The sequence below is a fragment of the Chenopodium album genome, chromosome 15, assembly GCF_948465745.1.
Source record: "Chenopodium album chromosome 15, dcCheAlbu1.1, whole genome shotgun sequence".
NCBI lineage: Eukaryota > Viridiplantae > Streptophyta > Magnoliopsida > Caryophyllales > Amaranthaceae > Chenopodium > Chenopodium album.
The window spans coordinates 53075731-53087868 of NC_137848.1; the positions used below are offsets into that span (position 1 = coordinate 53075731).

The 12138-nt window shown below is 33.9% G+C and overlaps 2 protein-coding genes across 2 annotated transcripts; both read right to left on the reverse strand.

Annotated features, from left to right (window-relative positions):
• Nucleotides 1–1222: 1222 nt before the first annotated feature.
• Nucleotides 1223–8075, reverse strand: LOC145582598 (uncharacterized). Its single transcript, XM_081639575.1, has 13 exons — nucleotides 7985–8075; nucleotides 7797–7902; nucleotides 7615–7678; nucleotides 7071–7172; nucleotides 6923–6987; nucleotides 6578–6673; nucleotides 6324–6403; nucleotides 5949–6165; nucleotides 4551–4606; nucleotides 3854–3982; nucleotides 2393–2576; nucleotides 1772–1937; nucleotides 1223–1684 (listed from the first exon to the last, which is right to left on the reverse strand). Exons 1-12 carry the CDS (start codon nucleotides 8005–8007, stop codon nucleotides 1830–1832), a joined length of 1230 nt encoding a protein of 409 aa, XP_081495701.1. The 5' UTR covers nucleotides 8008–8075; the 3' UTR covers nucleotides 1223–1684; nucleotides 1772–1829.
• Nucleotides 8076–9104: 1029 nt separating this feature from the next.
• On the reverse strand, nucleotides 9105–11385 carry LOC145582599 (DNA-directed RNA polymerases II, IV and V subunit 11). Its single transcript, XM_081639576.1, has 5 exons — nucleotides 11252–11385; nucleotides 11050–11139; nucleotides 10838–10916; nucleotides 9801–9896; nucleotides 9105–9505 (listed from the first exon to the last, which is right to left on the reverse strand). The coding sequence occupies exons 1-5, from the start codon at nucleotides 11302–11304 to the stop codon at nucleotides 9473–9475; spliced, it is 351 nt and encodes a 116-aa protein (XP_081495702.1). The 5' UTR covers nucleotides 11305–11385; the 3' UTR covers nucleotides 9105–9472.
• Nucleotides 11386–12138: the final 753 nt, after the last annotated feature.

The window sequence follows — 12138 nt, forward strand, 5'->3', positions numbered from 1 at the left end:
GAGCAATGACTTGCTATCATCTATGATACGTTTCAATTTTTTACAAATAATTTTATAGAATTGCTGGATTTGCCAATAAGATATATGAAGTATAACGTAATGATCCCATAATTGAATTCTACTTGAGCTTGTCATGTATTTCTGTTGTCATTCTCTATAGTGCAACTTAGTTGTTTATGGGAGAATTTCGTAGTTATACTTTATGTGTAATTTCTAGAATCACCTTTCATTCAATGCTCTTAGCAAATTTGGGTTATATAGCGAATCTGTCTCGTTGGTTTTGTACTGTAGCGGAATTTGCTTCTGGATTAGTGGATGTCTTTCCGGTAGAGTTTTGTTCTGTTTGCTGTTTGAGGTTGTAATGTTTGAAGAATACCTTTCTTGTGTAACTTGAGTTTATCCTCATTTACCAAAGTACTATTTCTTGCAACTTATCTTATTAATAGGTAAAGGGTTGCCATATTATATTAGCTAGTCCTGGATGCAGTAGTTGCTTGATTGTTTTCTGTGTTTCTTGCCAAATTTTCTGTGTTTTGCTTTTGACAGAAATTTCTCTGCAAGTTTTCTTAGTATATTGATAACAATAAAGCTTTTACTATACACTAACCAGTCTAACCCCTGGGAGAGTGTAGTTTTGTACTGCTACTACAGCTATTTTCAGTATGTCATGCTTTAAACTTTCAATACTAAAAGCATAAGTGTTTACTGAGCTATTGACCAAACCCAATGAACCAAAATTGACCCATTTCTTTTGCCTTTGTATTGCACAGGTACACACTTCATATATCTTTGATATTGCACACTGAGCACAACCCATAATCAAACCGAAACTAAACAAGAACCAAACACATTTTTTGAATTACTAGCTCCAATCTTAAGAACCAGTCTATAAAATCTTTTTTTTTTTTTTTTTTTTTTTTTTGATGCAAACCAGTCTATCAAATCATGAGCGAAGAAATTGTATATTGAGACAAACAATTGAGGATTATTGTTGACTAAATTTGTACACAATACTACAATAGGGGCTACATTCAGCCATTAAGAAGAAAGTAATACATCTAAGTTGATGCCAATATCAGAAATGTACCAACATCAAAAAAAAGGTGCTGACAACATACAAGGAAACAACTCGCAGCACTTCATAAAGTATCATTAAGCATTTTTCTGATCCAGCATTTTGCATTTTCAAATCAACGCAACAATTAGCTACTTGGATTTGAACTTCAAAAGAAATGTATAGCAGAGTCTCAAGTGACCCAAGCTATTCCATAAAAACATAGAACATGGCTTCAAAGTGCTTGCTTAACTTCATACAATTTTCGTCATACAAGCATAGATAAGAGTACTATCATGCATGTGTGAACTGACCTACAAATTACAGCCTGTTACAGAATATACATTCTTCTACATACTAAACCATATTCAATAAGCTGATATTGAGATGATCAAAACCACCCCAGCTCCTGAGTGCATTACTCAGCGTCTGAACGATCCTGTCTGCATTTAGAAGGAATCACCTCAAATCCCCATCTTGCTTCCACAAAAAAAATACATTCATAAACAAATTGATATAAGCCATACAACTACGTACTGAACATAGCCTGCTGATACTTAAACTCAAACAGTGCGGGAAACCAGTCAGAACACAGTGCTTGTCTAAGAGCAGAAGAGCTATAATCGTCATCTGAAAGAAACTTCAGGGCTTCATGGATGACTTTAAACAAGAATATTGCAGCTTACAAGGCTGAAACTTGGAAAAGGTCAGTCTTACCCATTCACGTAGTGGTGGACGACTGGATTCCAAGGGCCATGGTATTCATGATAGTATATTAAAGATGAGGTTCTGGGCGTATTTTCTCCATAAGTATCTCTTCAATGCCATCCACAAAACTTGTTATGCTTTTCCGTATAGTTAAATCAAATGAATTTGCCACCTCCTGCAACACAAAAAGTGTATGGAAATTTTATGGAAACATTTTTTATTATTACTGTTTTTTTCCTCTTATCAATCAATCAATCAAAGCCTTAATCCCATAAGTGGTAATTTTATATAAAAAAAATATATACATAAAAGCTTTTTTGTAATCAAACTTTTTTTTTGTCAATTTATCCTTATTATTACATCTAAAAATGCATAGTAACATGATTTGTCATTGCGCTTAAAAAAAACATGCAGAAGTATCTTAGGTTAAGTGATTCAAATGCAAAATAGATTATCCTTCCACCCTAAGTTATAGTCTCACTTGCAGTTCTAGGGTATGCTACACTTCCTGAGGTATCAATCAGGTAACTTTCAATGATAACTAACGCCAAAAGCTTTTGCTTCAATACACATAGCAAGACTCATTCTAGGAGATAGGAATAATAGCAACTGAGTAGAAAAACTAATTACCTCAACTTTGGAAAGCAAACTCAAAGAAATATCTTTTGCATTCTGATTAGAACTCCGGAAAGAGATTAGTTTAAGTGGGGAAATTGATAGTGGCCAACCCTGAGAAGGCTTTATAAAGGCGTCTATCCCACCATTCATGTGAGCAACGATTAACTCGTCCTTGTCCAAATACTCAAATGAATGCCTGCAACAGGCAAATAGAAGAAACGTAAATAAGAAACATTTGATACAACTGGGTGCAACATTTCTACAATTGGTATGATTCATGATCTGCTAATATGTATATTACGAAATTTTAACCTTCTAGGTCACAGTTTAACCGTTTTACCCTCTAAACAAGGCTCTTCAATCATCAAAAAGGGTATATACATTGACATTTAATTTTTTGCTTTACACCAACATGACTTCAAGCCAGATTGTGACTACAAGAAGCAAAGGTAACTTTGAGCCAGATATCAAAGTATTAGACATCAGGTGAATGCATTTCCATGAGATTTCCTTATGTTAGGCAGCAAACATAAGCTCTATCATTATCAACTACTGCTGAATGTCCTATTGCTCTTGAAGTCTCCTTTCAATTTTCTCTTCTTTTCTAGCAATTAACATGAAGGCGAGTCAGAAGTTTAGAGCTTTACCATTTCTATAGGCCACAGATTTGAATACCTTAGCCAATGTGCTCTCTGTCTTTCAAGTTTCACTTTCAATTAATCATAGCAGCAGAGTCTCAGAGTGATTTTCAGTTTTCCTTTCATCTATTCCTTAGATTGTTAAATAACTATTTTTATCATATTCTATATGGGACTAAGGTTTTGTTGTTATTGGTTCTGAAAAATGTAAAGGATTTTGCAATTGAAGATTAACTTTGTTAATGGTTAAGGACTTAAGGGCTCATCTATCTTGACTAAGAAGAGAGAGAGGGAGGGGGGGGGGGGGTGTTACTCGGCCCTGTCTATATATCCTTTGATATGCTCTTTTCCTTTCTCATTTCTACATTGACTATCCTGCTTCAGATTTTCTCACACTTACTGTCCTTGGTTCTCCTTTTTCTACAAAATATAAAAAAGACCGGAAATATCTCATGGTAAACAGCTAGTATCCACCCCTACATAGAAACAGAGCATTCATGAAAGCTTATGACACATCTAGGTCAAGCTTATGTTCTGAACCATGAAGCAGGTGATCACAAACTCACTTGACAGTTGACAGCCATAGTGAACAAAGCTACAACAATAAGAGAATAAGGTGATCCCAATATTTCTGAAGTTTATATTTCTATCTTTTACTGATGATTAGATAGCAGGAAAATTACACCTGCCTGGTTTACTTATTAGGTGTAGTTTACTTCCTTGTTAAATTAGAATGAGTGAAGTACCTGCTTTTATTTGAATGATACCGATAATACACAACAATTATTATTTTAGGCATGTAGAGGTGCAGGAAAACTTGTTAAGTAAAAATCACCTGGAGTTATTAGCAATCTTCACCATAAACCGTCTTAAAGTGCAAATGACGATTCTGTCTTGAACTTTCTGCAAAAACCATCCCAAGGAAGACCTTGTCTGGGGTACTGACAACACAGTAAATAATTTGCTGGCACAATGCAAGAAAACATGTCAAGTAAATTGCAAAATATGGAGTAAGAAATTCAAGTTACTCATACATCCGCGTTGTATAATGACAGAACTATGAATTTAATTTTAGAAAGAAAATTGGTTATGTGCACAGATTTATCATAGATATCCTTCACCAGTTACCAGGAATAGGTTGTAATATCCTTTAGTGTCATTTTCAGCAGTATCTGCACACTTTGTTTATTATTCCTTATCCCATGATTAATATCTTTTGATGTCTTCTACAATAATAGAAACAAAATTATCCAATTTACCATCAAGAGATAACTCTAATAAAGGTAAATAAGTACTGCAACTTGCGGAAAGCATTATCTAATATTAGACTTATGAGTCAAAATAACAAGAAAAAGTATAAAGGTTAACTGGGACAAGACAAAGGAAGAAAATATTGATATCATCACTCATGGAGCGCATACTCATTTTGGAGAATATAAGGGTTCAAATTTCTAAGTAGCTTCTCTCAAAAGTCATAGGAAATTGGAAATACTTGAGATATGCAGTTGGAATAGATAATATTATAGACAAACCTGAAGGTGTTTGCAGCTTCAGCAATCTCCCCTATGTAAACATCATTTGGAAAAATCTGCAGACATCAGACAACACAGTAAATTACAAGTAATTTAAAGAATCCAGCATTTAATTTAGCTTCTCAACTTCACAAGGATACAGTACATCTGCCCTCAAAGAAAAGGATACAGTACATCTGAAGGGAATTGATTTTGAAATACACCAATAAAGCATGAGTAACTGCCAGAGCCAAACCATTCCAAAGACAAGCCATGGCATAAATATACAAAAGAAGAAATGAAGGGAATGCATAAGACAAGTTAAGCATATTAATCAAATGGAAGGAGATTGATTTTCATTAAAAAAAAAAAAGAAAAAAAAAAAGAAAAAAAGAGAAAAAGGGATATAGTAAGCCTGTGGAGTCCAACAACATTTAAGATTTAGAAAGTTTTCGATGGTATATGGTGAATTAAGCTTTAACTCAGTGGTATATGGTGAAAAATCCGTAAGATTTAACCAACAATAATATAAAATATAAAATATAAATAAATAAATTAAAAAAAAAAAAAGACCATGACAGGGCAGTCATGTTGAGTAAATCAATAAAAAATAAAAAAAAAAAAAAATAAAAAGAAAAAAAAATCCATACACGAGACCATAGCAAAGCAAGAAAAACAAACAAGTTCCTATGAAGGCACTAGCAATAAATTTATTAATTCTATTCTTAGAAATATGAAATGCCATTGAAGTAAACTAGCATAACATCATAGGCTACTAAATTTCCAAAAACCAGCATACATTGTCTGAAATGTATGAATAAACCAGTAGCACAAATCCAATAACCACCCCCCCCCTCCTCTCTCTCTCTCTCTCTCTCCCAACTAAAAAATAGAAAGATATTACGTAGCTAAAGCGAGGCCCAATCTCAATTCTCAAGTTGCACAAACTGACAAATTTACAGTTATATTTGAACTTTGAATTAGTGATTCATCTATGATGTTTAGTTATCCACATCAGCTGTCCAAAAAAAAACCATGCAACTTATGTAGGTAGAAAGGATCCCAGGAAAGAAGGCATGTTGCTAAATAAAGTAACCATTAATGATCTCAAAAGGCGCATGTTCAAAACAAGGTGGACCAGGTCCTAATATCCAAGATGTGAGCCAGGTGGAAAGACAGGCCTGTAAATCCTGACACAACATAGTTTTTCTACTTATAGATACATAATACCAATAATATGGACAAACTGGCGTATAGTAACAAATGACACCAGCATAACATTCTTTGAAAGACATTTTTGTGATTAGAACTGCACCAAGCCCACAAATATATTGAAGTTTTATCAATGTTATAAGCAAGGAGAATGATTTCACCAGAGCTACCTGAAATGAAATTATGAAATAGTTCATTAAGTTTTACCTCTACATTTTTAAGATCCATAGTCCCGTCAACGACCTCTACTAGTAACTCATGGTTCACTTCACACTGCTTGAAATTATCTTCAGAATTCAGCCGACACATCTCACCTTCAACATCTGGAATGTATGTCTTCAATGACACCCTTATTAAATTTCCTTCAAGGTCTATCACCTTCAAACCAGTTAATGCCTCCTCGATGTTTTCAATGATCTCAATCCTAAAATAAAAAAGAGAGATGATAAGACAAAGTTCAAGCAATGCAAGTCAAATACAACCTCACCAGGGATTTTTTTGGCCATCTGTACAATCTGTAGACTAAGAGTACTACAAAGGCGAGGCAGTTGTTTTATATGGGATATAAAATTGTCCAACCACCTTTTCAAGTTGAGGTCAAGATCCTCCATGGACTTCAATGTCGCATTGTTCATCTCAATTTGATGTTTCAACTTCAAAACCTGGAAGATAAAAAGCCAAAAAAATAAACATGCACATCGATAGTAGGCATCAATCAGTACCACACAGCATATATCGAGAATATACTTCCTCCACAAGTCACTGAAAATTAAATTGGTCAAGGCCAAACATAACTGGCTAGCACCATAATATAATACGTCATGAAAGAAGTTAACCTCGAGGTAGTCTTCATGAAGTGCCTTTGCTTCAGGTTGACCCTCTCCCGATTTGATTTTATCATCATGTTCTACTGTTTCTGCTAGCCCCAGTCCCTGTGTTTAACCATATGACAATAAGTAAACACTTTGACTTGGCATAGCCAGAGACAAATTTCTATTACCAGACCATTGGAATCAGGATATTCCATTACTCATAAGCAAGTTCAAGTTGTGAAAATTTCAGGCTGAATGCTGAAGATGTACGACTGTTAAAATTACAACTCTAAAACTGTATTTCAGGCAAATAATCATTAACCAGCACCTGTAGACCTTCTAATTGTGTGATTGTTGTTGAAAACTCACCTCCAAACCAGTATGCTCCAAGAGATGGCGCAATGACTCAAGATTACTTTCCAATTGACAAGTACCTAAAATTACCAAACCAATTAGCAAGCTGTTTGGTACCTATATATCATGAAAATATTGACAAAAAATATATGCAGTTGCCCACCTTCCGTGTGCAATTTTTTAAGACTCTCGATTTCATTGGATAGGGATGCACTTTCAGCCTCTGTTGTCCTAAGATCATCTCTCAAAGAATCCATGTAAGCATCTGCAAGTATGATTCAGGTACAAATAAATGAAAGCATTTGGTAGACATATCTACAATCCCTCTATATCATCGCAAAACAATTATATCCTATTATTGAGTATTTCGTTTCAATAGTTCTGCAATCATTATCACCCATACAGCTCATATCTTCAAATTTGTACCTTGCCCGGCCCTCGAGCCTTCAATGAAGTATCTAATGTTACTATTGATATCCTTTGTTTAATAGGTTCACCAATCTTCGACACATCTAAACACTAGGCACTACATCCATCCTAAAACGCGTCACTATGACATACTCGTTACTTTTCCAAATAACCAAACCCCTTTATTACTTGCAAAATCAACACATAATTCACACATAATCAACAACCCATTCCAGAAAAATGATATGGGAATCCAGCATAACAACACCCAAGAAGATAAAAATTGGAAATGTGCTTACCCAAATCTTCATCTTTGAAAAACCCAACATTGGAATGCTCTGAGACAATTTCTTTCACATTGGTCTGCATTAATTTTATATATTAACAGAAAAAAATTAAAAATTCAGAAAGCTAATCATAGCTCGAATCATAACAAATTAAATTACTACTAAATCAAAATAAAGTAAGAAGGATAGTAAACCTCTAGAGCTTGAACGCAATCTTGAAGAACAGTGTCAAAATCTGAAGAGGAAACTAAGGAATTGGAACCGGAATTTGTGAGGAAATTGGATAATTCATCAATTCGACTGAGAAATTACAAAATGAAACAATATGAGTGAGAATATCTGGGTTGAAAGTAAGGGGATGATTAGAGGAGAGAGAGATTACCTGCGAATAGTTTGGACATCCATTATCAGTTGCAGCAATTGTTTCTGGGAAATGAGTTAAGATGCTCCCGCCGCTTTGGGGTTGCCCTCACCTTTCAAACTTCAAATTTGATCAAGCGCTTAACATTTACGAAGTACTTGAGAGTGAGGATAGCTCAAGTGATTAGAGCTTCTCTCCGATTTTAGGGATCCTGACATCGATTCTCACCCTCGCCCTTATGGCTCTCTAAACACCAAAAAAATATTTACGAAGTACTTTCTCTGTCCTTATTTGTTTGCCCACGTAGATTGTTTAGTAGCAAAACGTCATCTCCATTTACTTACTTGCGTACAATTATTAAAGTGTTCTTAATAGTCATTACTCATTAGGGTATGTAATATTCAAAATATTTGTAAAAACTAATTCGCTTCTCTAAGCTTAGTTTTAACTTATACATCTATTTTTTTTTTTTTCTTTTTTCATCCAATTGCAAATAATTGGTTCAAACATTAAAAACTTTAACCATAAATTCTCATTAATGTATAGAAATTATATATTAAAGTGGGTTCATGTTGGATTCCTCTTATTGTACATTTTTATTAATATCAAGTTTTTAATTTGGTGCTCATTGATAAATAACTTTTACTAACTCTAACTTAAACTTTATATTTTGAGTTTTAGTGGAATATGAACTCTTCATTTCACCTCAATTACTCATGTCGAACCCTTAACACTCAGACATGAGTATGATAATTGAACACTTCACTTTTTGTTCAAAATCTTAAATTTTTTTTATAAAATAGCCGAATCGAACACTTGAACATGTACCTGTGTCAAATTGGGTACTCGAGTCCATGGAACATAATTTTTCATACATAATTTTTGTACACGAAAACAAACAAGGATCACAAGTACTATATGAATTTACCAAGCGAAGCTTGGTGGGGAACTCACCTTGTGACTTTAAGGTCACGAATTCGAGCCCCACCAACTACAAAAGGCTTGGGAGTAGGGGGATTCCCTTACCTCCCCCTTCTACTCTCAAGCGATGACTTGCGGAGTATATGAACGATTATATAGTCTCAAGATATGAAATGAAATCGTGAGCTTATGTCCTAGTTTATGGGATTAGTTATCCACGTTTAAAATGGATTCATAATTCCAGAACATTTTAATACGTTTATAAACGCTTACCAAGTTTAGGATAACATGATGGTTAAGTAGGGTTCATTTGATTACTTATAAATCAAATGGTTAGCCGCTGAACAGCACAAGGGAATGATTTACCAGTGAACCAAGCAAATAGCATCTGTTAACAGGAGAACAGAGGCTGCACCCAAAAGTGGGATCTCCCTAGCTACAGCAATTGGGATTTTGACAAGCTAGCTAAAATATTCAAGTCTCAACCCACAAAATCTAAACAATCCAACTAGATACAAATCACTATACTACATTTCTTCAGATATCCATGGACACATCAAACATAAAATCACCAATCCCTGTCTTGGATCAATAATCACTTGCAAACCTTGCCATCTCAGCCTACAAAATGCAAATATACATTTTAGATCATTAGCATTGAGTAATTTCCAACAGCACAACAATCTAAATCCATTGTTGCCTAGAAGATATTGATACTGAACAAGATAATGTGTCTTTGAGATAAATAACACTCTAGAAACACAAGTCAATTAGGCAGCTCATCCTTATAATCCATTTGCAATCCTCCAAAGATATCAATATTCAATAAGCTGTTATAAAACCTTATATAAAAAATCAACAGTGCATATGTTTATGAACATAGATTATTAAAATAGAGTACACATGACTTTCTCACCTCAAATGCACCTTTCAAACAGTCAAGTTCCTTGTCTAGGTCATTGATCGCTTGGTTGTATGCCTGTGTTGGTGAAGACTGGCTTGTAGTGTGAATCTGCGCAGATAAAACAATCCATTTAACAATGCATGAGACGTGTAAGGAGCACAAGAATATTCAGATATCAATTCACAATAAGATGTAAACTAAAGATTAGTCACCACTAATGAAATAAATGGCCTTTCAAGTCCTTAGCTAATCAGATATACAAAAGTAATAGGCACAAGATATTCAGCAGTAAGATTAATAAACTGTGAGAAATACCAACTTCTGCAGAAACTCAGAAATAGAAGCATAGCAGCATCATCCATCTTATTATTATAAATAGACTAAGGGTATCGAGAAGAGATTGATGAGGTCGTCAACACCTTTTCACCAATTCATGATAACAGAGACTAGCATAAACCTAGCACTCTAAAAGGCGTGTAATTTCAAGGGGTACAAGATAGCAAAACAATTCTAACAACAAGGCTAAATAGATTAAAGTATTCATATTCATAAGGCGCATTTCCATGAGAGAAACATCTCAAACTGATTGTTATGGGAAAAAAAAAACCTTGTCGACAAACTCAATAATTAAAAATTAACCACACAAAGCATTCTCAAATATCATTTATCTTATGGGGCAAGTGGTCAACCCTAATACTACCACTGCTCTGATTCTCACAGCCAAACACAAATTCTGCTCTTTGACAACCCCGAGGGTTGTCGAGAAAATCTCCTGGGAAAAAATCCACATATTGTACATGAGCTCATAAATTCTCCTTTAATCAAAATTTCCTTCAAATGTCTCATCTTTACCTCAGCTCTCACATTACACATAAATCATTAACCTGAAACCATTCACTAAAATATACTACAAGTGCTAAATTACTTAATAATAACATCATAGAACAAGTAAATTATCCACATTTTTCAAAAATTCAAGCTCCAAATTACAATTACAATTGCAGAAAACATAAATAATAAATACTTAGTAGTTAATAGAAAAAACTAACCCTAACAAGAATTTTGTACTGAAGAGGGTGTGGAAGCTTGTAGCCGGCAAAAAGGACATTTGGGTCTCTGTGCAATTGCCTATACCATGTAAAAAAAAACAACAAATTCAATCAGCAAAATCGATCAATTTAGGGTTTTTGAAATTAGAATTTTGGAATGAATTATAAAAAAAAAAAAAGTTGGGAGATTAATTAATTAATTTATTAATTACATGCGGAGGATGTTGCCAATGGTGTGGTCTTCTCTCTCAATGGTAAAAGAGGCGGCATTGATGATCTTCGTATCTCTCTCATACGAAACCCTAAAACGAGAAGAATCATCACAATTAACAACAATTATCAAATTATTAATAAATAAGTTGTGATTATGAATGAAAAAACAAAGGGAACAAAAAATGAAGTAGGGAAAATTACTTCTTGACGCCTTCAGGAACGACGAATCTCTCGTATCGATCAGGAGCATTCATCTTTCTCTCTCTTCTCTGATGCTTTGTGAAGAAGAACTGTGTTCAACTCTGTTCTAAAATTCGAGGGGTTTAGAATTTTAGATATGTCTTTATTTTCAGTAATTTTTAATCTACCTTGTACAAGTTGTACTTTTATCTTTTATTACCGTCCCTATTTAAGAAAATTACTCGATACACATTTTTTTACCTACACATGATGCCTTGTAATTTCGGTTTCGGCTAAGTAAATTTGAGTACAAACATGATCCTTCATCTTATTAAATGTTTAATTTTAATCCCTCAACTATCAATGAAGGAGTTTTTAAGCGGCTAAACTTAGGGTCTGTTCTCATACGATTATTTTCAGTTCAGTTCAGCTTAGCTCTTATAAGTTCAGTTCAGTTCAGCTCCTAATTTCCTTTTCTTATAAAATATTCATTTCAATTCAGTTCAGTTCAGCTTTAATAAGTTCAGTTCAACTCATTTCAGTCAATGAGAACAGGCCCTTAGTCAACAATAGTTTAGGGACCTTAAAAGCTTAGTCAACAATAATTTAGAGACTTTGAAAGCTTTGTCAGTAATAGTTTTGGGACTATGCTTAATCATTAATAGTTTTTTTTTTAATGGATTTTTCACCATATACCCCTGAGTTTTTTTATTTATTCACCATATACCCATAAACTTTTTAAAATTCGTCATATACACCCAAGTTTTTACAAAAATACTCCATATACCCTTTTATAACTATTGATTGTTAACTTTATCAATCGTTAGAGTTAACTAGATGAACTCTGTGCGATGTGCGATTTGTTTGATTTTTTATTTTTTTTTTTGTATTAATGTACTAGAATTTGT